Below are 27,612 nucleotides of genomic sequence, written 5' to 3'. Positions count from 1 at the left end.
TACAAAATCGGGTGTAATCATAAAGTCACTGTTCGCCATGACGAGTAGAGTGCCCCCAATGAAAATAATTATAGGCATATAATGTTTTACCTTACCCATCCCTTCTCCTATGTAGTTTTTTGTAGTCTTTTCTTATAACCCTCCCTCCCCTAAACTGGGACATATGGTTTATGGATGATCCTTGGTTATTATATAAAAAGAAACAATAATTACCATGTGAACAAGGAAGAACACGTAATTTGTTTCCTTCATTATATTCTTCCAAACAAATGGCACAAGTATCGTATTGATGATCACCTATTAAAGAAAATATTTTAAAATTTAATATAAAAATATTTTAACAAAATACTAAAATTAAATATTGAATAAATAAATTTCAAAGAAAATTTGAAGAATTTATCTGAACTTAAACAGTTAATACTGTATTTAAGAGGGAAAAAAAAATTTCTAAATCTATCTATCATTTAAACAATATATGTGAATTTAAATTATTGAATAATAATAAAATTATTCAGTATGAAATCAAATTGATTAAAGAAAGTTTAAAATTAAAAAAAAATCCACTTGGTGATGTTAGCTTAAAATGAGGATATCATTACTGAAGGAATCAGATCTTTTTAGGTTATAATGAATTTGTATAAACAAAATTAAATAAAAAATTCACTGCCTCCATTTAACATTCATTGCAACACATTTAAAGTCAATTAAACAATTATAAATAAATAAATTTTCCAACTTTTATTTTTGTATAATGACTAAATAAATCACAAATGATAAATATTACAGAATTCATATCATCAATAACACAAAACTATTTGTATTCTCCTAGAATGTTCACTTTAACATTTACCCCAGTGCAAAAAAGAATCTTCACACATTACATTGAGTATATGCATATGGTGCACTAATTCCACTGTGATGTTTACAGTAAAATATAATTTTCAAAATATATCTTTACATCATATTTGTTAGTGATTTCTGATATATACATAAATCTATTTTTGAATATTTTTATAAGTTCAAACAAAGAATCTATTTGATCTCAAACAATAATTTAAATCATTGTATTAAAAGTTATCAATTCATAAAGTTAAAATATTTTCATTTATTTTTATTTTGTAAGATAATTCATTTTTACAAAAATATGCTTGTTTTGAATAATTTTTATGGTACTTTCCATTATACTCTTGCATTTCACACCATGTTGCATAGTGCTGTTGCATATCAGGTGCAGAGTTGAGAAAGCACACTATTCAAAAATTCCAAATCAAATTTTAATTGAAAACAACCAAAACAAATTTTATAAAACCTTAGCTCAAAAACTTAGGTGATAAATTTACATAAAATAATATCTATTATTCTTTACATAATAAATATATGAATAAAGATAAAGAGGACTAATTCAAGTTGAAGCTTTATTGCTTGTGGTTAAATATGTTAGATAAAATTATTCACATATAAAAGAAAAAAAAATGCCTTGAAATTGTCAATAATTGCATTTAGATAATTTTATTAGAAGTTTTTTGAAATTACCTTTCTTAAATTTAATTACTGGTAACTGCTTTAAATGCTGTGATGAGAGACGGTTCCTTTGGTTTCTTCGACGTTCTCTAAGAAACTTGATCATCTAAAAAAAATTTGTAATTTTCTGATAAAAGAAAAATTATACAAGTTATTAAATTATATCAATATAATCTCATTTATTTTAATTATCAGATTAATGATTATTTCTTTCAGGTTTTCTAATAGAATTAATTACAGTAGAGTCGTTAATCTGAACCCCGGTAATCGAAACGATTTTCAGTTGGACTGTGTCGTGCTGAATCGAACGTTTTTGATACTAGGTTTACTTCTAAAGTATAATTTTCATGTTTTTATATTCTTCAATATATTTATTTTGTTTGTTCAAAATGCAGAAATAATTTTTAACGATATGATAGCCTCGATTATTATTATAAAAATTTTCGTTAGGCTTAAAATCGACGAAAATTCAACACGAAGCAACACGCAACGGAGAAAAATTTGAACATCGGATAAGTTAATGTATTTTTTCGTACATAGTCAGTAATCGGAACAAATCACTAATCTGAACAACCCCAGTCCCCAATTGATTCCGATTAATGACACTCTACTGTATTAATATTCAAGAAAACATTATTTGCATCTATGTCAAATTCAAGGAGCCAAATACCTAAATCTTAAAAACATTTTTGATACACATTTTATTCTCTAGTATTAGTTTGTAAGAAATTTAGAACTAGAAATTAATATGCTAAGAGTACTAGAAATTTTCCATGACCAAAGATTCCACCAAAAATTGTAGAAGACATAAGAGAAGGTAAAAGAAGAATGGAAATGGTAGAGGGGAAAAAGTAAATAATTAGTGTAAAATTAAAGGTAGATAATAAGTTTACAAGATTATGATGAGGTTATGAGAGAGGAAAGTTTTTATGAATAATAATAGTATATTTGATATGTTAAGAAGAGAGAAAGATATGATACCTGATCTGACACACTGGTTTATAGAGTAACGATAGATAGGAATGGAAATAGAAACAAGAATTACATAGGATCAACAATTGAAACTGAAATGATGTAAGTAGAGGAAGGTTAGAAACAACTCCAACAAGGAAGGAATTCCAGTCTAGTTTGACAGTAATTTGAATACAGCTTAGGTTAATGTACAAGCAAGATAAAATGAATATAAAAATAATGGAACAAGTATATGTTTATACAGTAGGCTTAGATAACAAGATAGTGGATGAGATGGATTCAGACAAGTTATCTTAAGTGTGGAAAGTAACAACAGAAAATAACTCTATAAATGCCAAATATTTAATTTACAAAGTAGTTAGAAGATTAACTTTATAGGAATGGATTTCTCAGTGGAGGATGGCCCTGTAACTGAAAATTAATAGAGAAAAAACAAAGAACAGATTTAATATTTCTCATATTTTTATATGTATTTAAATTCCATAAAAAATTTCCTCCATTAGAATTTTTCAAAAAGTGTTGTTTTAGAATATCTGAGATTGCTGAGGATTATAAGTTGAATCTTCTTAAAAACATTTTAGAAATTAAAAGAAAATGGCTCCTTGCATGTTTGATGAGGTTTGGCATGTTTTACTTGACAATTAAACAAGTTATTATCTTTTTAAGTTTTACATATAACATCTTAAAGAGCAATAATAGAATAAAACCCACTGCAAACTTCTTAAAAATTAAAATGGCAGAGATTTGTAAAAATTTAGTAAGCTCCTTTCTTTAAATTAGTTTTTATAAAAATCATCTGTAGTAAGGTCTATTAATTCCATTTGACTTCTCAAAAGTTTATACGTTTTAAACTAGTTCAGATAATAAATGTGGCAATTAGGGTTTCTTTCCCGGGATCCCATTTTCCTGGGATTCTCTCCATTTATTCCCTACAAGAAAAAATCCAGGGAAATTTTTTTCCCGGGAAATCTTGCATTTCAATAATAATTTATCATTTTAGGTTTTCTTTGTACCATTTATTACATGAAAAGTTGCATTTTGAAGACTCACCTAAGAGAGAAATTTTGAGGTTTCATGCTGCATATTATTACCTATGTTTTACAAGTTTGTTAGTTTATGTAATATGTATGTATTGTGTTTGCACATCATTGAGCAGCAGAGTACTCGCTGGAAGTAAATATCACTCATTGGACTTTAGTTTCAAATTGGCATTTATAAGTTAAGGAATTTGTTAAAGCTTACATTCCCATTTATATCCTATCATTTGTAACTGTAAGTGTAATTATTTGAAATTCCTTTATTAGTCAATTACTTGTATTTTACAACAATTTATTTTAATATAATTTATAAAATCAAACCATTGTAATGTCAAAGTCATTTGTTTGAAAACATTTTTTAAAAAACAAAGTACAACAATCAGCAACCTGTAAAGAGTGTAAAGCTGAGATAAAGTACAAAGGTTGGTCTACTTGTGGTCTTAACAGATACCTGCATGCTAAGCACAATATAAACAAGTCTTCTACTAGTGATTCTGATAATAAAAATGAACAACATGGATGCAGTAGTAACAAGAGAAAAGCCTCTCAGCAAAATCTATCATTTTTAATAAGAGAGAATACTTTGCAAGAAATAGTTACAAAGTTGTCTATGCTAGATGGTATAGCTATTAATTCTATTGCAAAAAGTGAACATATCAGGCAATCTTTGGCAGAAAAAGGGTATACTTTGCCAACAAATCCAACTCCTGTCACGGATCTGGTTCACTCTCAATACAGATAAAAGAAAGTTTGATTTCTAAAATTGCAAAGAAAATAACTTCAGGAACAAATCTAGCATATCATTAGACAAGTACTCCTCTCTAAACAATTGCCGATATATGAATATTAATATACACATAGGGGAGGGAAAATTTTGGAATGGTAAGGATTTCTGGTTCTCTATCTGCTGAAGTAGCTGTTAATGTGGTCAAAGAAAAATTAGCTGAATTTCATATTTCTTTGGAAAAACATGTGATGGCTTGTGTAACTGATGGTGCAACTGTGATGAAAAAATGGGAAGATTAGAATGTGAGCACCAATTGTGTTATGCACATGGAATCCACTTAGCAGTGTGTGATGCTTTGTATCAGAAATCATCTACCCACCTTACAATCCGCTTTATTGATGAAAACCAGCCAGAAGTAGATCACCAAAGAAATGAATATAACATTGATGAAAGTGAAGATTTCACTCAAGGTATTGAGATTGAAAATTTTATTTCAGAACATGAACGCTCTAATGAAAATCTATTTGAAATAGATATAGCATCTGAATTGTATGAAATTGATGTCTCTCAAATCATCAATAAAGTCAGAAAGATAGCTAAAACCTTTCATAAGTCACCTGTGAAGAATAATGTGTTACAACAATATGTTAAACAGGATCATGGAAAACCCTTACATTTAATGTTGGATTCAAAAACCAGATGGAACAGTCTTTTAGCTATGCTAGAACGGTATATCAAGATAAGATCATCTGTGTTGAAAGCTCTCATTGATCTCAAAGAAGATAAAAATAGTACTCTTAGCCTTGAAAAACAAGTCATTGATGTAATTCATGACATCGTGGCATTGCTAGAACCCTTAAAACTAGCTGTTGAAAAGCTAGGTAGAAGAAAATCTACTCTACTTTCAGCAGAGGATATTATCTCTTTTGTTTTGAACGAACTGAAACAATTGAACACTGCTTTTTCTAAAAAAAGTACATATTTTGTTTGCTGCACAAAAGAGAGAAGAAACGAAAAATTGATGAGACTGTTACTTTACCTCACTGGTGAAAACAAATATAAGTAGTTTGAGAGTGACAATGCATTCCAACAATCTGAGGCAATTATAATTTCATCAGCAAAACAAATGTTTGATTGACTTTTTGGAGAACCTGCTATTTCTGATTCTAGTGAAGGTAATGAACTCAAATATGTACAAGAATCACAAACTATCACACTACCGAATGAAACGACTTTAGCTGACAAGCTAAATGCATATCTTGAAGCATCCAAGAGTTCAAGAATATGAAAAGAGCAGAGAGCAATAAACTGGAGAGCAGTTAGAAACTGAGTTAGCAATCTTCAAAAAAACAGACATAAAATCTCAAAATATTTTTTCTTTTGAGAACTTTGAAAACCATTCCACCCACCTCAATAGTCTGAAAGGGCATTTTCAGCTGCAGGTCTTTTTGTGACCAAATCGAGAACTAGATTAAGTGGTCAAAGTATCAAACATTTTTGTTTTTTGAAGTCTTATTATAAAAATTTATAAGATTTTTTTTGAGAGAGATTTTTTTCTTCTTAAATTTTTTAGTGGTATTTTTTATGTTCAACTGAAAATAATTTTTTTTGTATTTTTTGTTCAATTCAAAATACAGTAATATCTTGACTTATGCGAACCCAGTTTTCAAATCCCGACAATTCGTCTTTTGTTTGAGCGCCACACAACTCTTGATTTCTCACTCCCCCCACACTATTGTTCAGCTTACATGTTTGGACGTGTTGTGCAGAATCGACAATTTATTTTGTGTTATTTATTTCTGTGTTTGTTATACCTACAGAGACTTGAGAGACTCTATTGTGTCATCCAAACGAAGTAGAACTGATTCTTCTGCATCAAACAAAAGAAAACTTTACATTCCAAAGATAAAGTTTAACATTATTAAAGACTTTGATACAAAAATAAAAATTTGTGAATTGGCAAAGAAGTTTGATCTACTGGAATCAACCATCAGAACAATTATAAAAGGTAAAGAAAAAATTCTCAATGCTGTGAAAAATGCTCATTCTTTAAATTCAAGCATCATTCATAAATGTCACGGTATTATCGCTGAGATGGAAACAATATTATCTAAGATTTTATTAAACATTTTTTTCTAAATTTGTTTTCTTTAGTCTCCGGCCCCAATTAAAAATAATTTGTATGTATTTATATGCGAAGTTATACCCTGACTTACGCGGTTATCACTCGGTCCCATCTATCACATAAGTTTGGGGTATTACTGTAGTTGTCTTTTTTCTCATTAAATTAATGGAATAAGTATATATTTTTTATTTCATCTTTAGAAATAAAATAGTATTTTTTTCGTAATCATTATTATGTTCATTAAAACTTGCAATGAAACGCTTTATTTTACTTTCATCTTATAATGTAGGAGAACGTAAATTAATTGAGCCTAACACGTCCATATGGGTGAGATTAGCCCTAAACTTTTAGTTACTTACTAGAAAGCAAATTAAATTATTCAAATTTATGATATTCCTGTAAGATATTTTTTATTCACATGAAATTCTATTTTATCATTTCATCCTGGAATTTCCCAGGATCCCAGAAAAAGAAATTATTTTTCCCATAATCCTGCTGAAGGCAAATTTCCCAGGAAATAAGAAACCCTAGCAGCAATCAAAAAAAGCTATGTGGGCTGAATAAATGTGTCAGGAAGCTGTATTTGGTTCATGGGCCAAAGGTTGGAGATCCCTGCTCTAATTGATCACTTTAGATTAAATTATGATATTATATATTAAATGATATATTTTATATAATTACATTATTCTAGTCTTTAACACTATAGATCAACAATTCTTAAACTTTATGAACTAAAACAGACTCCTTTACAATGACAGATTTTGGTAGTTCCTATATTTACCTTTTTTAGATTTTTAGTTAATATTTTATTAAACAAAAAAATAAATATTTTTAACATAAACAGGAATAATATTTTTAATTTTTATGTACATATTTCTTTTTGAGATTTTAATGACGTTGAAAAAACGTTTGTAAAACTATATTCTCAGAAAACCGAGGGTCTACAGATGATAATTTAAGAATTGCTGTCATACAGTAGATGATAGTCATTTTAATTTCACCCTTCCTCAAATAATTTTTTAAAAAATTCATATAATAATTCCATGAGACATTATCATAAACATTATAAATAATCAAAAACAGATAATTATAAAAGCTTAAAATTTCATTTATTCCTTTAAAAATATTTCCAAACATAATTCATATTCAAGTTTATATTGTAATTAGCACTTAACAGAATACAGTAAAGCCAGTTATAAGAATTATGTGCAATTTTTCAATCAAAAACTTAATAACAAAAATCTGCTTTACTGGAGTTCACTTAAATTGAACAACAGTTTCTCTTAAACGTTCACTGAAAATTAAGCTCCTTGTCAGGTAATACACAAGTGAATCAGTTATAGCCAAGTCATTTAATTTTGTTTAATTTGTACAACATCCAAATGCTGTACAAATTAAGACCATTGCACTCCTTACTACCCTATTTTTTTTAATGGAGAGTAACTCTACTCTCCATTAAAAAAATACTTTTGTAGACTTTTGTTATTTTAAAAATTTGGAGTTGTTTTCATTATTCAAAATCTTAATTTAAAAACATTTCCCACCTATTTTCTTTACATGTAATAAGACTTAAAGTTACTTAGAGTATAAAACAGATTTATATAATTTATAAAATATAGTACAAATTTTCTCTCTTTTTAAAATTAAAAAAAGAAATTTAAATATTAAATTATGGTATTATAAAAGTAAAATACTGAAAATTAACATACCATAATTAATAAAAATATGAAAACACAAATTCCAGTGGCAATTCCAAACGGAATGATATATTCTAAAATGTTAAAAGCTTCTTCAGGAATTATATGTAGATAGTATCTAAAAATAATCATAATTTTGATTATAATAATATAAACAAAATAAAAATTGCTATAGAAATAAACAGTGATATAAAATAGCCAACATTACTTTTTTCAAATTGAACATTAAACAAACAAATGAAAACTTTCATTAAAAAATATTTTGATCATACTAGAAATTACAAATAAAGATAAATAAAGTCAGATAATAAAATTGCTGAATAAAATATAACAACAGGGTTGACATAAATACAGTCAAAAAGTTACCAATAACAAAACAAAAGTTTTTTTTTAAACACCCAAATGATAGCAGATATACACACATTCAAAAAGCAAATTATACAACTCAAAGAATTTATGACATGGTACAATTAACCGTGTTCCCTCACAGTTAATCACATGATTAAGACAAACTGCAAAATTGTTAATCACAGAAGCAAATACATCATTGTAAACCTGTATTTCAGCTTTGGTTGCTGTCATGAGATCAATTTGATTCTACTTTCCCCTATACTTCGTGCAGAATGCTCTTCAGACTGTTGTTATTTGTGTAACATTTTTAGATCATAAATATCCATTTTTCAAGGCTGTATGGCATCAAATTTGCATGGCACAAAACATTGCAGTGTGACTGAGTACACAACAGATACATGTCAGACCAAATTCCACTATGTGCTGAAGTTTCTTATGAATTTTGGAGCCTGTATCCATAAAGACAAGAAATATGTTTACGTTTCTTTTCCTTAGTTCATTTTTTATACCCTATACGTTAAACATAACAATAACCAACAATGAAAGTTTACAAAGCATAAAAATTTAAAAAATTAAAACCTAAAATAAAATTTGAATTTAAATTTAAAGAATGGCATTGCCCTTTCCTTCTTGGAAAAAACAGAATTAGAAGACAAGACTAGTTTAATTTTATTATTCTTTATTCCTTTTGAGACTGGCTTTTAACTTAATAGGTAAAGGAATTGCTTGGAGGCACAGATATTTCAGTTTGATTACCAACTGTTGTAGTAGCTTTAACAATGGAAGCACGTAAGTATTTTTTTGACTGTAATGAAGGAACAATTGGCCTTGTTCTACATAGACTATGTTTTGTGTTGTTTTTATTTATTGTATCTCCTTTTCACATTGCCATGCTGGGCAGGTTTTACGGTAGAAGAAATGAAAGCCTTTAAAATTTACACAGCATAGGGAGTTGCTACAATTTTCACTACTGTGATCAGAAGTTCAAAATAGACAACAAATGCTATTCCTCTGCATGATGAATGACAGTGGCACTAGTACAGTGGTGCCACGTACTTCAGATTTAATTCATTATAGGAGACTGTTTGAACTCTGAATCATTCAAAGTCTAAATCAATTTTTCCCATTAGAAATAATGATAAGTCAATTAATCCCTTCCCAGACTCTAAATAATACTCATTTTGATAAACTTAAAACAGCAAATACACATAATTTCAAGTAGAAATGACAATTAAATGCACTAATAATAAAATAAAACAGAAAACAATATGTAAATACTGCATAATGAGCTAAAAATTGCATTTACTGGTCGCACACTGTTGATTTTAGCATCTTAAGCACGTGTACTGTACTTCTTTCATGCTTTGTGATAACTTCCTTTTCATCTAAATCATTGATATTGTGAGAGCCGAACTTGAGAAAAAATTCTATTCAAAAATTTTTGAGAGAAAAATCATTGAAATATGATTAAAACTTTTCCCATGGACTTTGTTCCTTGTTTGAGGTGACCCATAGAATGTGTCATCCTGAACCGATGATTGAAATTCAACATTGAACAGTTGTGTGATGATTCCTAATGAAGTCATGGAAAAAACCCTCAAGACCCTCCCAAAAAAGGAGGGAGTTCATTGTCACGACAGTTTGCCATCATCGATAGTCCTTTAAACTGGTGTTCGTGCCCAATCCTGTTTTGGATACTGCTCAAGCCATTGCTGATCCTCTGCCCTCTCAAGACGAATAATGAATTCCACCCCCTTCGAGTCACCGAAACTTCTTCCGAACCACCTGGTGGACCAGTCAACAATCTGCTAATTCTGGAATTCCGAAAAGGGATCAGCTTCTACTAAGGTATTTACCATTGTGCAAACGATTGTAAACTCTCTCTCAATTAGGGACTGTACTTAATATTTAAAATTAGATGCTTTAAAATTAAATTATATATAAAATTAGACGTCAGTTAGATGCTTAACTATGTTAAGCATCTAACTGACGTCTGTATATAACTTCGTAACTAGTCTAGATAAATGAACGAGTATTGTTAATTGTTAAATTCGTAGTAGCGTGCACTTCTTCCAGTTGTCTCTCAGGTATCTCCATCCTGAATTGGAGTGCCTACAATGCAACCGCTCGCACACAAAAAAAGAAATTAGTGGGCATCAAGGTTTCTGTGTCTGTCCTTAAAGACACAGTGGTGTCAGTCTTGACAAACTAGTCATTGCAAATGCAGCGTCGACCCTTCGGTCCGTGGTGCCAAAGCATAGGGGTGCTTCAGCATTGTCACATTATCATAACATTTCTCTTACCTTAGACTTTGTTGCTTCCACACACTTCTACAATGCCATAGTTAATAAGATGATAATGGGTTGAACAGAAAGTTTTCCCTTATTTTTTACAGATTACATTACTTAACAGAGATGTGTGATTTAATTATAACAGTTGTAAAATTTAACACATTACTGCTAATGTGAGATTGTAATCTTTGATTAGAAGCTTATTTTAAACTTTTTAATTCACATTTTGTTTGAATAAAATCAATTTGAAATGTCTTCAGATATAAAGCATAATATGCCTAATATACTTTCTAAGTTTTAGAAAGACTTTAATGCCATACACACAGTAAAGAATATTTATAATGTATATGGGAAAGTTAACCTAAACTTCAAACATGTCAAATGTGATTTAAGAAAAGTTCTGTTCAGGAACTTTCTTAAATCACATTTCCCTTTCAGGAAATTTTGAACTAAAGGATATAAATATAAACATCTCTCAAAACTCAATTCATTAGTATAAAGTCACACCAACAACTGTTGTATAAGATCCAAGTTATTTTCCTGCAATTAAAATTTTAATTACTAATTAATTTGTCCCAGAGAGGAGCTAGGCACCATCTCATATTGAACTTAATAATTATAATTTAATTAAATAACTTTAGAATATTCTGGAAGAAAAGAATCGACCTGGAGAATTAGAAATTAAAATTTTAATTTCCGGAAAATAACTTGATCTTATACAGCAATTGGTGTGACTTTATACTAATGAATCTGGTTTTGAGAGATGTTTATATATGTGTGTGTATATATATATATATATATATACACACACACACACACACTGGGGTATTTGATAGCTAGTTGAGTGTCTTGTGTGTGAGTTTACAGGACGTGGACACTCGATGCATCCCCAGTCAGCACCACAGGTAACTGATGATGGTTATATCATAGTTAAATATACCTGGAAGAGATCAGACTGGAGGTCTGGGTATTGTAATTTGCAATGCATATGCATGGCAAGCAGGAGTTGCAAGTTCAAGCTCCACTCCAGGCCAATTCTTTTCTTCCAAAATATTCTAAAATTATTTAATTAAGAGGGGAGTGTCTCGACTGTCGAAGGTGTTGGCATGATAATCTCAAGAGAAGAGTTAGTACAACACTGTGTGATAATAATTTGCTCTCGGGGGAAAATGCTACCTCAATTGAAGTGGAAGTATAAAAAATGTCTTTCTCTGCTAGTAATATTATACCTATTGCTTATTTCTGGTATAGAACCTAACCCAGGACCTTTGTCTAGATCTCCTCAACGTGGTGGCCACACAGATATGCAAAAGAAGGGGCGTGGGAGGCTGCGCAATGTCATTCCTAAAGCTATAGAAAAAATAAGTATATCTGGAATTAATTCCAGTCAAGAAATTCTGCTTGAAGAACAGGAGTATGATAGAGAGGAATTAAACGATGGGAGAACTCCAAAAATACAAGACTACTTTCATACCGCACGAGGAGCAGACATTCCAACAGCAGAAGAACAAAAATATTTGCTGAAATCCATATATGATTTGATTCAAGAAAAATTCAATCAATTAAACACCAAATTACAAAATATCAAATCAGAAGTTCTGAAAGAAGAAAACAGAGTTTACCAATTGGAATCCAAAAGAATTGCACAAAAATTGGAAGAAATGGATTCAATAACTAAGGATAATTCCCACACAAAAGGTGAGCTAGAATTTGAAATAGATCAATTATTAAATGAAAAAACGAACAAAAATATAGTAATTATTAATTTTCCGTTTGAAACTTCGGAATATCTGAAAGAAATCAAACTATTTATAACAAGAGAACTAGGGATAACAAATAGTCCAACAGATAGTATAATTAAACTAACTAATAATGAATACAAGCCTATGGTGAAAATAGTTCTATCCTCAACATATGATAGAAATTTAATACTTAAAGAATTCTGGTCTGAGAGAGCAAAAATCAATTTAAATGAACATAAAAAAATTATATTCAAAATAGATCACTGTAGAAGATCGAGGAGAAAAAATTTGATACCAATATTCCAACAAGAAAAAGCCAAAGGCATTAAAATAATAACGAGGGATGATTATTATATAAAGGAAGAGAATATCTATACATACGATCTCCACTTACAAAAAGCAATACATGTAAGGGGTTTTTTAGGTCTAAATTAAAGGGTCAATTAAATAAATATGTCAAAAAATCCTTCATTTCCACAAATAATTGAACAGAAGATTCTATAAATCTAGAAATACTAGAAAATAATAACCAACAAGGATATAGAATAGAGCTGACAAACTTAGTAGTTGGACTACCATTAGAAGAAGGTGAATATACAAAAAGACAATTCCAAAATTCGTTTTGGATTCTGAAATATACAAGGTATCCAAAGAAAGCTATACACAGATACATTTTATAGATATTTGAATTCCAATACAGTTATTGGTTTGTCTGAAACTTGGTTGATCCAGCTAAAAATAGAAGATATAACATATTTAGAACGAACCTTCTTAGTATTGGAAAGTAAAGGTCAAAGAAGTAGCAAATTCGGTCGACCCTTTGGAGGACTCTTATTGTTAATTAATAAAAATCTAGGTAAATTGAGATTTTGGATTGCTAATAACAATTACATCCTAGCTGAATTAGAACTCTGTTAATATTTACCATATTTTATGGACTATAAGACGCATTTTTTTCTTCAAAAAATTGCCTTCAAAATTCAGGTGCGTCTTATAGTCCGTAGCATCTTATATGTATTTTATATGTATTAAAAAAAAAAAAATGCTTAAAAATTAAAGTGCGTCTTATAGTCTGTAGCGTCTTATAGTCCGTAAAATACGGTAAGTTCATGCTGGAGAGAAACACGTATAGGAATTATACTCATATACCTCCCACCAAACTCCGATAAAAAGAGACTCTTAGTAGAAATTCAAAATAAGATAATAGAGAACTAATATTACAGATTTGTGGATAATTGGGGGCAATGTTAATAGTCAAATAGGTGAAGCAATGGATACAAAAAACAAAAATAACAATGGAATTATTGATAATATAAGAATGTCTAAAGATAAAGTAACTTAGGAGAAAAATCATTACTAGAATTTGTACAAGATAATAATCTATATATTTTGAATGGATGACTCCCAAGCGACTATCCTGCGGAACATACCTACCTGTCTAATTTAGGCAAATCTGTGATTGACTATATAATTTGTTCGGAAACTGCCCTAAATAAGATTAAGGAATTTAGAGTCTTGAATTTCGATAAGTCAGACCACTTCCCTGTACAACTAGAACTTATTGGAGCCCCGTACGACAACAGGGAAGAACAAATTCAAAAAAATAATCAAACCTATAGAAGAGAGGCGAGAAGAAGTTTTAATCTGAAAAAATTCAAAAATGAATTCAACAATCAATTGTTGATGATACAATATAAAGAAAATAATATAACGGCTGTGCAGAAATATGATAAATTAGTAAACATAATTGACCAATTTTGATACAAAACCTCTTGTAACATTAATAGAACACATCCCAAACAAATTTGGTTTGATAAGAGTTGTTACTTACATAAGATTAAAAAACAACGTAGCTTACAATATTTTAGAAAAATGAACTCTGAGTCAACGCTGAAAGAATATATAAGAAACAAAAAAATATATCAAAACCTAATTAAAGCCAAAAAGAAAAAGTATTATTCTGAGATGAGTGATCAATTATTAAAAGCTAAAAATACAAAAAAATTTTGGAATATCATTAAACAAGTCAGAAATAAAACACAAACTCCAGAGCCTAAATGCTATGTAACGTATGATAATTGGCAACAATACTTTGAGGAATTTTCCATTTCCTACAAAGATAAAATGCAATGTGCAGAGAATACCACACTTAACTGTTACAATTGAACCACTAACAGAAATATTTAATGAAGAAAATTTACACAGGTGTATCAATAAAATGAGAGAGAGAATGACTCCAGGTGCCAATTCCATCACCAATGCAATAATCAAAAACTTTTTTATCGAAGGAATTCATCTATTGGCTAATCCGGTGATTCCCAAAGTGTGCGCCGCGGCTCCCCGGGGCGCCGAGATGCCGTCATAAGGGCGCTGCGAAATATTCAATTAAACAAGTCGGCAATTTTCTTGGAATTTCCAATTCTTGAATTTTTGCGCCAACAATCGTGTATGCTGACAAAATTCCAAGAATTTAGCAACTTTCGAGTCTTTCATTGTTTTCTTTCCCCACCCATGCTTTAGTGGTTTAGTCACTAAAGCTTGGGTGTGGAGCTAGCCGCTAAGCGTGGGTAGCAGAGCAGCAAGTTGGATTTCTGTTCATTCATTGTCACCATCTTAGTGTTCGCATTAGTTTTTGTTTGTTGGACTAACGACTAACTTAATAGTGTGGTGGTTAAGTTAACTTTCAAAAGTTATTTTTCTGATCACCCTAAAAATGGACAATTCTTATTAAACTCGAATAATAAAGATAGTGCTGAATCTAGAGAGGATGTTCCAGAAACAAGTGGCAAGGGTTTCAAGAGGTGAAAACGTCGTAAATATGACGACAGTTATTTGGATTTTGGCTTTACATCAATAAATGCAAATGATAAGAAGAGACCACAGTGTGTGTTGTGTATGAAAGTTTTGGCACCAGAATGTATGCTTCCAAGTAAGTTAAAACGACATTTAGAAACCAACCATTCTAACTTTGTTGGTAGACCTCGCGACTTTTTTACCAAAAAGTTAATTGAATTAAAACAACAAAAAGGCAGCATTTTTAAACATATGTCAATACCAAATAATGCTTTGCTAGCATCATACAAAGTTGCAAATAGAGTTGCTAAGTGTAAAAAGACCCAAACCATCGCAGAGCAACTCATTCTACTGGCTGCTGTAGATTTAGCGAACATTATGATTGGCGAGTTGGCGGGAAAACTGCTTTCAAAAGTCCCTTTGTCTAACAATACCATTAGTCGCAGAATTCAGCACATGGGAGAGGATCTCAAAATACAATTAATTGAAAAATTAAAAGGAAGTGAATTTGGATTGCAACTCGATGAGGCCACAGATAATAATAAGGACGCACACTTGATTTGTTACATACAGTTCTTAGATGGTAATTCAATCGTTGAGGACCTTCTCTTTTGTAAAAGTTTTACTGGAAGTACAAAGGCTCAGAATTTGTTCGAGATCCTGAATATATTTATGGTTGAAAATAATTTAGAATGGACAAAGTGCGTTGGTGTTTGTACTGACGGTGGTCGTTCAATGTCCGGCTCTTATGGAGGATTGCAGGCACTTATTCGAAACAAAGCTCCAGATTCAGTTTGGACCCATTGCATCATTCACAGAGAAGCACTTGCATCAAAGTATATGAGTCCTCCACTAAATATAGTTTTAGAACGTGTAGTAAATATAGTAAACTATATAAAAATTCGGCCACTGAAGGCAAGATTTTTTTAAAAAATGTGTGAAGATATGGGAGCCGAATACACATCTTTGTTGTACTACTGCCACTCACGATGGCTCTCTTGCGGGGGTGTAGTGTCTCGTACGTTCCAATTACGGCAAGAAATATACACTTTCCTTGAAGAAGAAAAACATGAGTATGCCAAACACTTTGTGGAAACAGACTTTTTGATTAAACTCGCATACCTATGTGATATTTTTGAAAAGTTGAATCGTTGAATCTCTCCTTACAAGGACGCAATATGCACATTTTAAAGCAAACAGAAAAGATTTCAGCTTTCAGAAAAAAATTACAGCTATGGAAAATAAAAATTAATAAAGAGTGTATCAGTGATTGTTTTCCCTTGTTGCACCAGTTTGTAACCTCCAATGAAATTAATTTGTCTTGCAATATAAAATCCATTTTTGTTGATCACCTATCAGAGCTTATAAAAAAGTTCGAAAAATACTTTGAAGCAGATATTGATAAATTTACATGGATTCAAGACCCATTTAGAGCCAAGACTCCATCTGAATTTACTTCTTTAGAAGAAGAATCTCTTATTGACTTGTCTTGCGATAATACTTTAAAGTTAAAATTTGGTAGCATGGAACTTCTGATTTTTGGATATCAGTAAAAGAGGAATATCCACTGCTTAGTGGTAAAGCTCTACGAATATTAATTCCGTTTGCAACATCCTATTTGTGCAAAGCTGCGTTTTCGGCAGTTGCAGTAATAAAAAGTAAATATTGCTCGAAAATTAACGTTGAACACGAAATGAGGGTCGCCATATCCAATTTTATTCCGAGATTTGAGAAGTTGTGTAGTGAACATCGAACCCATCCATCCCATTAATAATTTTAATAATGTTAATCAACAATAAACGTTCAATAAATTGTTTGTGAATTTAAAATTCGTGTTTAATTTATTTTTCAACTAACCTAACCACATGGTGGTTGTCCAGTCTCAATATAGATATTACCAAAACAGTTGAAATTATATTTTATATTATCCCAAAGAAAATAGTAAGTATCTGTTTTTAATTTTTCGCTGTTAAATGGATAATCGCTTTTGAAAAGGAAAGTTTTCCAATTTTTCAAGAAAGTCAAAAATTTAGAAAAAAATCTGATGTATTAAGGGCGCCGCGAAAAAATCCAATTATTTAGGGAGCCGCAAACTGAAAAAGATTGGGAACCTCTGGGGTAATCTATAAAATAACTTCTATAATACGGGTAAAATACCTAGAGATTGGAACAAAATCATCTTCCAAATGATATTTAAAAAAGGTGAAAAAAGCTGTCCAGCCAACTATCAACCTATCGCTCTTTTGTCTGGGTTTCGCAAACTGTTTATAGCAGTACTAACAGAAAAGTTTAACGAGTGGACAAAGAATAATAAATTACTCAATTATACACAGTTTGCCTTCACAAAAAAACGGAGGCACCCAAATTGCATTATTTTCATTGACGACACTAATTCAATTACAATTATATAAAAAAAAACAAAAAGTCTTTGCATTGTTTTTGGACATTGAAAAAGCATATGACTCAGTGGATATTGCAGTATTACTAGAGAAGTTAAGCAAAAATGGAGCAGATACATGTATGATTAGAATAATCGATCAATTGTTCGGACACTATGAAGTAATCATTAAACAATTTGACAAGAAATGGCCAGAATTACAAGTGAATAGAGGTCTTCAAGGTGACCCTTGTTCTCCACATCTTTTTAACTATTTCCTAGCAGACATAAATGAATGTTCTGAGAATGATGATGATGGATTTTATATAGATGGCCAAGTAATCCACTCTACAGCATATGCGGATATTGTACTAGTCGCACCCATAGCAGCAGGTCTTCGAAGAAATATTAGAAATATACAAAAGTATTTTGATACATTAAAATTAAGCATCAATCCAAGAAAATCCTCAGTCATGATATTTCATAATGGATCCAAACTTTCAAAAAAAAAGCACATCATTCTTGATGAACAAAGTACAATTAGAGATAGTACAAGAGAAAATTTTTGGGAATTATACTGACCCCCACAATAACTTTTGAAAAGCAATATAAAAAAGTCGTTCACAAATCAAATTGTCTGATTAATAACATGGTGAAACTTTGTACACATATTAAGCTTAAAAATATATTTAGTCATTTTAGACTGTTTACCTCTATAATTTTTAATGCAATATCCTACGCCTCACCAATTTGGAGTCTAACAAATTATAAGAAACTTGAATCCATTCAAAATAAATTTATTTGAAAAATTTTTACATTGGAATACAATATTGCTGGTTACACTCTTAGAGTTGAACTCAACAGATTTAGATTAGCTCCTTTCTTTGTCAAAAGATTTGTTAATTTTCTATATAAGATCAAAGACAATGACAACCTTCCAACAAAACTATTATATTTGCTGTATAAAAAAATGTGTCAAAAACCTCAAAAAAACACCTGGATTAGTCAAATGAAGAATATAATCAATGAATACGGAGTTTCTATAGCTCCATTACTAGAAAATTCAGAAATTAGCAACTTTATAAGGAAACAACTAATACATAATGCATTAGAAATCTCATTAACTCAAGATATCAAAGAAATACATAAGAGAAGAGAGCCTAAATGGTATTAAATATTGCTAAATTACCCCTTCAATAATAACTGTGTTATCTAATATGTCATTTACAGTCAAGAACTTTTTCATTCAACTGAGATTAAATAGCAATATGGTTATGATTAATAATAGAATCTATGAAATTTCCAAAAGTAGCTGTCCAAGATGTCAAGAATTATTCACTAAGTATCACGTTTTCTGTGGATGTAAAAAAGGCTATGAACTAAGAATTAAAATGGATTTAAACCAATTAAATTTCATCACAGAAGAAAATCAAATGTATCGTTTCTTCCAAGATGCAAATACTGCTATGATTTACAAATTACATAATTATACAAAAACCTTGTAAAAAGAAAATTTGTAATCAATCCTTAAAAGGGTGAAAGAATTTGAATTGATCCGAACATTGTATGTAATAATACTAACTGATAAAAACTGAATATGTTATAATTATGACTATGATCAATGTTCATTTTATGTTATAACTCCCTGTAATAACAGGCTATTGCCTAATATGACTAATAAATGATTATTATTATTATAATTATTAAATTTAATATGAGATGGGGCCCAACACTTCCCTCAAGGAAAAATTAATTATTAATTAAAATTATAATTGCTGGAAAATATCCTGATCTCATACAACAGTTGGTGTGGCTTTATAAAGAATACAAAATGTATGGACATCCAAAAGCTGTCAATGAAGAAAAATTGCAGGAAGAAATTGTTAAAAATCAACAAATAACAAACACTATAATATATTGATTCATTGATAATATAAACTGTTATTTGTAATATTGATGGATAACCAAACACACCAAAAATAAAATGAAAAAAGCACTGAAAACATACAAGTATAACCCAAGAGTAAGAGCAAGTGATGATTTAGGCACACAACAGACTGCATTTACACTTTGAGCACATTTTTTCACTGTGTGCACAGTTTGAACTTGAAGCAAATTTTTCTCAAATTTAGCATTAAAATTCTGATGTATTTGAAGTTAAAGTCATTCAAACTCTGTACTGGAAACAATAAAGAGAGTTAGGATATATAGGTATACAGTATTGAGCAGATTAAATATCCTGCTCATACAGTAGTAAGTAGTGTTGTAGAGTTTAGATCAGAATAAGGTTTTACTTTCAATGGTTTCCCTTCTTGTATGATGATACATTTAACATCTGTAATGCCCAGGTCTGAAAGTCCTCATATATGACATCTCATAAAGAATTGCAATATGAATATGGGCTAGCAGTAATGTTAATGCTACCCAAGGAAGTCAGGGTCATTAATTTTTCCAATTGTTTAGCTGCTGTTGATTCTATTACTAAATCTTCAAAGTTTGAAGTTTTAAATGATTTCCAATTGTGGACTCTAGCAGCTCTTGGATCAAGAAATGAAAATGTTGGGTTAATTTTTGCTCTCCAAAATGATGTAAAATAATAAAGCACGGTAAACATGAATCAGTATTTGTGTTCTCTTACTGACAGTCCCTAAGGAGGTTTTTTTAAAAATAGATTCTATAGTAGAAAAGATAAATTTGGGTCCAAATGACCTCACTCACCAAGCCTGGCAACTGGATGCAAAACAAATTCAGATTGATGCACCAGGGTTTTCCAGATTTATACTGTTGGAGCACAGTCAAATTGAGAGTTCAACCATTTCTCCATTTAGACTTTGATGAAACAAATAAGACTCAATGTTAACCAATAGATTTAAAACGGCTTTATGATTTGTTTAACTTAGAAGTACTTTTTTGATTTGATTCCTGTTCAGCTGACTCCAAACTGAGGTCAGAACTTACTCAACAATCAGCTAGCTGATTCAAATGAAGTCTGATTTGAACCACCTGTTTACTAGAAGCAGAAGCCAAAGTAGTGTGTTGAGATTTGTATGTTGTTTGTCAACTACCAGGATTCCCCCTTTCCAGTTCAGGTGTATTCACAGAAGACAAATGGGTGGCAAATTCCATATTTATTTATTTATTTAACAAGAGACAACAGCTGTACACAAAGTGTTTAGCCAGCAGAAGAAAGAAAAGAGTGAAGTTTCTACCCCAAACTCTGTCTTGTTGAGTTGGTTTGCTGTATGTATTATGATTTGATAAAGTTGATCCAGGTCCGGTGGAAAGCACACCTCCACACTCAAGATAGCCAACATTTACAGTTTATTTACAGATTATATATAAAGTATACAAATTCGAAAACACAGTAAATACAAAATACACAAAGTGTGGTGTCTTACACACTAGATTGGCTTTCAGGAACAATTAAGCTCTGGGGAGGCCTCAGTCAGTCAGTGAAGTTGCTCTGCTACACAGTTCATCCAGTCCCAACACTTACCGTCCCTGAGGTTGTTACCAGGAAAGTATGCTCACTCTAAGCTCAGCGGGTTTCCCAAGTGCCTGAGACTTCCGTGCTACCAGTCTTGAGCCTCTCTCTCCTCCTCTCCCATTCACTCCACAATTTAAGGATTTCCTGGACGGAAACTTCCAACCAATCACAAACCTTCTTTGCATGAACAGCTTTCATCCAGGTCCGCTTGGAATGGATAAGAGTGTAGCTTACATTTATGTCCGCTGATATCCGACCCACCTGTTTCTGGCCAGTAATTCACCATCTGGCAGGTGGCCTAATGCTCAACCACACGTGCATCCAATTGACAAGGTCACACTTCTTTTGTTCTGTCTTTGTTTATAAGCCAATACTTTACAGGAGAGAAGAGGGAAGGAGGAGGGTGAGGAAATAGAAAGAAGAGAAAGGAAGGGTCCCTCTGAATGGCATACATAAGTTACTATTCCCTCTGTGATTAATGTTAGCATGCAGTTTTTAGGCTGCATGGCCATGGGACTAAAAGAAAACCTGAGTTGTAGCATATATCAATAAGTAGTGCAATTACATATAAGCTAGACAGAGTATAGTTTAATGCTGAAAACTAAACTTTACACTAATACTGAGATAATACAGAAACTAAGCTAGCAAGCCCTATAAGAAGCAGAATAACCTAACTGAAACAACTAGGAGAAATAGCAAATATACTGATAACTAACTTAAAACTATCTTAAATCTAACTTATTACTAAACAAGAAGTTAATGAACTTTTATTTTTTAATTATTCTTTTTATTCATCTTTCATCATTACAGTTTGAATTTAAAAAATCTCCAGTAGCTGATATAACCAATAGCAATTTTATTATTTTATCACAGTTGCTATAAGATGATATAGTTGTGGAGCACAGTATGTTTGCCATAGCTATGCCCCATCTGGATGTTAATCTGTGGTAAAACCTATTAGACTACTGTTAACTGTGTAAGAACCTCTACATCTCAAATTTTTTTCTCATTCCTGTGATATTTGAGATAGACAGGTTCAACTGTATTTGTTTATTGTCATAAAATAAATTATTTTTAAATGACAAAATAATAATAATGATAATAATAATAATATGTACCTTTCTGGATATTGAAAATTCTTTAATCTTTCTCCATCCATTTCTGTGAAAACAACTCGAATAAATTTGTTATTTTCTGAAAATAAAATTTAATTATTTAACACTTTATAGTTTCAGTTCTCAAAATATTAAACAATATATAACATTATATTCTGTAACAAATAATTAAAAATAAGCAAATATATCTATTTATAAAGGAAATAATCTTTGAAATACATTTCAATTTTCATGTATGAAATATCTTGAGAAATAAAAATATAAATAAAATTTTAAAAAATTAATATTTTATAATAGATAAGAATTACACATCAATGCAAAATTTCCTCAATATTCAAACATTTTCGGACACTATTTCATCGACCCTCGTCAGGAAATGTAGAATGGAAAACCATTCTATAAATAGAATACCGTTGTGTTCTATTTTTGAGTTTAATATTTTATAATGTGTTTAAATATTTAATCATATTATAAATATTTTAAAATCATATATTTTCCTATACTATAAATTAAACTGTTTGTAAATTTCATTAATTTAACAGGTTAATATTTACAGTACACATATTAGCAGTATTTTCTGTTTTATTTCATTTCACCTAAGAATGCAGTGTCAAAACAAATCTTCTTGCTGCATTTGTATCATTTGCAATGAATTCTGTGGTTTGTTGGTTCATTTTGGTACGTGCAGTTACATGTGGAACACTGGTAGTGTTTCAATGACTATACAGTCATTTATATCAAAGTGCAGTCTACCTGTAAGTATAAATGATAAATACAATACTTAATAATCATTACCTATCTAAAGTTTATCTTTTTTAAAGTGCACCAATTTATGATGTGATGGTGATCCAGTCTGCACATTAATGAGAATTTTTGTGTGTCCAAATTCCCAAATCTATCTCTCTTGAATTTCATTTAAAAAATTGTATGTCATACTAACGGCTTTAGCAATATATTGTAACTCATAGATAACTTTTAAATGTTAAAATTGGCAAAACTCTTTTCTTTGAAAAACATGAGGTGGACAGTGTCTCGTAGCCAATGAAAAGTTTTCAGAGTGATGAAATGTGCTTTAGAGAGATGCATTCTTTGATGAAACTAAGTATAGTTTTTAACAGGTAAAAATTAAAATTTTATATAATTTTTTAGCAAATTAAATTGTATAAGAGAAATTAATAAAAAATCTATTATGTAGGAATAGATTATTATGCAGGATCTTTCTTACATTAAAAGATTAATCTGAAAGCTGCTACAAAACTAAGAATATACTGTAGTAATTAGAAACCAGTTTAACTTTTTAAAGATAGAAAAAAAATGAAATCAACTTTTTTGTCATATTAAAAAATTAATCATTGCTGACTGCCATGAAAAGACTTACTGATAAGAAGACAGACTTAAAAATCAATATAATTATTATATCAGGAATTAATTAAAGCAAATTAAATATTGGAATAACATGTTGACAAATGACTTAAACTACTGTAATATTGATGTACACCTTAAAACACACAAAAAACAAATTTAATTTCTATCTTAATGGCTAAAGATTAAATTATTTTTTAATGTAAATTTACCAGTATGTTGGAACAGGTGACAATTGACACTGATAAAAAAAACCTTACATGATGAAAATTACAAACATTTTTGGCCACATCAAGAGGCATTCCTCAGGTAAAAACAGCTGTTCCATAGATAGAATATTCAAAAATGGAGAAATATACCAAACAGAATATGATGTGATTTGAAATTTACATTATAAATTAAATGATACAACATATTATAAGGTTTGTATATAATAAATACAATGGACTAATATCAATTTTAAAATAAAAGTAAACACATTAAAAAATAATACAGGAAAACAAATGTGTCATAGACTTATGACATAATTGAAAATTTCAAGATAAAATATGACATGCTTTGAAAATTACATGATAAAATAAATGATAAAAAAGAAAAGCATTATTTACTTTACAGATGACAAATAAATCAAAGCATTTGTATAATGTAACTTTTAAATAAATTGTTTTTATTTAAAAGTTATATTACACAATGTTTTTGTAATTCCATTCTGTATAAATTATATATTGGAAAGTATTATGGGTAGTGTCTACATGAAAAATCTGGCATTATATATTTTTTCATAGGTTATAGAATACCATACTCACATTTTAATCCTAATAGTTAATATGTTGGAGTTGACTTAAATGATAGACTTAAGTCTAAACCAGTATTATAAACTGATCACCTTGAATTTGACTTATTTTCATACATTATATGATAGATCAAATTATGCAACACAGAATAACTTTAAACTAATAATAATAATTCATATTCTGGAATTTTACAAGTCATTAAGAAACCACAAATCTTACAATCACTAAAAATAAATATATATATTAAACTGATTTTAGGAAATCATAAATAGTACAAATAATCATATAACAGATTAACAAACAAACAATAATATACAATTCACAGACATCTAAAAAATACAATTACAAAATGTTTCAAAATGTGGTTAATTTTACATGTTGTAAGCTTTCGAATTAAATCATTTTTCATGTAAACACAATAACTTTTAAAGTTCTGTGTTTACATGAAAGATTTATAAATTTCTAAAGATTTTATTCAAAACTGATGAAGCTTAAGTAAATGGGTGAAAGTATTGTTTTTTTGTATATTTTAATATTGTTAATTTCCCATTAAAACATTGCTCTTGATAATGTACAGTACCTGTGTGATTTTAGTAATCATGCAACAAATGGAAAGATCCTGATTTAATTAGCTTCAGTTCTCTGTTGATAAGCAATTCTATACTTACATCATCCATATGACACAGACTAATAATTTTTAAGAAGTCAGCTTATGGCTTGATAACATGATTTTTGAAATTATTATATAGCATCAGCAGATTCAAAGTTAATAACAACATTAAAGTGAAATCCCTTATAATAAAACTGTGTCTTTTCTTTGTTACTTTCTCTTACACATGATGAATGGTATTGTCATGCCGACTAGCGCCATCATGTGGAGTGTGGCGGAACAAAAAAGAACAGTCTGGAATATTCAAAAAATAACATTTGAGATGTTTCTTTTAGTGAGTGGTTGAAGGATCTGAGTTGTACTGGAATGTCCTAGAGTACCGATCCATGAGTGTGTATATTTCTAACTTTTTCGACCTTTTGAGAAGTTACGATAGAGTGGGGGAGTGATAGTAGAAAGAAAGACCGGGTGTGTTGCCAAAGAAGTGCAGTCCTACCTTCGGTATGGATAAGTAAAGAAGTGTCATCGGAGTGACAGAGAAGTGAACAGTGTAAGTGTGAAGTAATTGTAGTGTCCATTAGATTGTGAACTTGTTAGTGTATCTAAATAAAAGTGTCAGTTTCGACAAACTGTATTCTGAATTTATATATCCCAAACTCCACAGCTCATAACAGTATAATAAGGCAATAAAACCATCAATACATTCACTTTATTAAATATTGCATTTTATATTTATTGGAAATGTAATGTAATTGTTGTTTGTTAAAAATTTTCAAACTTGCTTATAAAGGTATAAAACAAAATTCTAATATTAAATGTAAAAACTGCTGTAAAAACAGTTAGCTTTATTAAAATTTAAAGGAAATTGTAAACATTAAAATCAATCTGATTTTAAAAGGAGGAAAGAATGTATCGTACATCAAAGTATGTTGTAAATTTTAAGAGCATTTTAATAATATTGTAGTATTTACAATTGTATATTTTTAGCCAACAGAAGAGGGGTTTATACCCAAATGCATCTTGGCAATAAATATAAAATTTAATAAAGTGGCTATATTGATAGTCTAGTGTCTTATTATACCACTTCATCATATGTAAGTAAAAAAAAAAATTAAACTATCACTAGAGATGCCTTTACATCACAATTGAAAACCAAACGAACAACTGAGTTTGAGAGGCAAAGGATCATCAAGTTGAGAGAAGTCAGAAGGTCACCTTACCAAATAGCCTGCCATTCTGACAATGTGAAGTGGTGTTGGTACCAGTGGATGAGAGAGAGCTCACATACATGGTGCCCAGGCTAAAGACACCCTCGGTAGACCACTTGCCTGAAAGAATCACTGATCCTTTGACAAGCATGCACATAGCCAACCATAACATTGTCCACAATCCAGACACAGGTGGCACCATCATTACAGGCTCCTATGTCTGTCCATACCATTTTGAGGCTCTTAAGTGAGGAACATTTGGTATTGCAGTGGCCATTGCGTGCTGCCATTGATACCACCCACCATTGCCTCTGTTTGGAGTGGCGTCACTCAATAGGATTGGACCACAATGGAATGGAACCAAATCATCTACAGTGATGAATCCAGATTCAGTTTGGGCACTGACAATGTCTGGAGGCCCCTTGATGAATGTCTTAATCCTGCCTACACTTTGGAGAGGTACACCCCACCACAGCTGGTGTGATGGTCTGGAATGGTGTCACATATGACAACCAGTCACCTCTAACGGTAATACAAGGGACCATGACAACCCAGTGGTATATTAGTGACATCCTGTTGCCTCTCATGGCAGGACTCCCAAGAGCCATTTTCCAACAGGACAATACTCAACCACATATAGCAAGGGCATCACAGGACTGCCTCTTCCACATTACCACACTTCCCTGGCATGATTTGTCACCAATCAAACATTTCTGGGATCACCTGGAATGCCAAGTTAGACAACCTGGGAGTTTGGCCAAACTAGAGGACTGCTTGCAGCAACTGTGAACTGAGATATCGCAGGACACCATATGCCACCTGTATGCCTCTGTGCCCTCCCATATCACATTGTGCAGTCATGCTAGATATCCCAACAGGTACTAGAAGCACCTTTCATTTGCAGTTTTTCCTATAATAAATAATCCTTTTGTAATCACTTGCTTATATCAGAGGTACACTCACACATGTACAATTTTGTTTGATTCCACAATTTCTTCTTGGTACACTAATTTTTATGGCAACATGCACATTTAAATAATATATCATGAAAAGCATGAACAAATAATACTTACTTCTTTCTTTAACAGCTGAATGACTGAGAGCAGAATATGAACTCATAAGATCTATTGAATCTGGATAAATGATTGCTGCATCATATCCAGCTTCGTATGCATTTTTGATCTATTTAAAAATAAAACTGAATAAGTAACACTTTTTAATTGCAAATTAATGATTTCTAGAATTATTTAATTCTATATTTTTGTCTTTTATTAAATTTCAATTTTATGAATTAAAATTAAGTTAATTTCATTAAATAAATAATAAAATTCCAAATTCTTAAAATAAAAGTCTGCTTACAATAAAAATCTGTTATAATCTTAATGGCATTAAACAAATTAATA

General features: G+C 30.6%; 1 protein-coding gene across 1 annotated transcript in view; it reads right to left on the bottom strand.

The window, feature by feature from the left end:
• The window catches only part of LOC136989066 (E3 ubiquitin-protein ligase RNF13-like), an 87,797-nt gene that overhangs the window by 12,266 nt on the left and 47,919 nt on the right, over positions 1-27,612 (bottom strand). Inside the window, exons 5-9 of the mRNA XM_067287157.1 lie at positions 27,283-27,391; positions 22,239-22,314; positions 8,092-8,197; positions 1,534-1,627; positions 214-297 (exon numbers count right to left, since the gene is read on the bottom strand). Coding sequence (XP_067143258.1) covers positions 214-297; positions 1,534-1,627; positions 8,092-8,197; positions 22,239-22,314; positions 27,283-27,391 — 469 coding nt within the window. The remainder of the gene's footprint in view (positions 1-213; positions 298-1,533; positions 1,628-8,091; positions 8,198-22,238; positions 22,315-27,282; positions 27,392-27,612) is intronic.

The sequence above is a fragment of the Centruroides vittatus genome, unplaced genomic scaffold, assembly GCF_030686945.1.
Source record: "Centruroides vittatus isolate TY-2023 unplaced genomic scaffold, ASM3068694v2 scaffold_435, whole genome shotgun sequence".
NCBI lineage: Eukaryota > Metazoa > Arthropoda > Arachnida > Scorpiones > Buthidae > Centruroides > Centruroides vittatus.
Note: the sequence above shows the minus strand (reverse complement) of the source record. Positions and strands in the feature narration are given on the sequence as shown.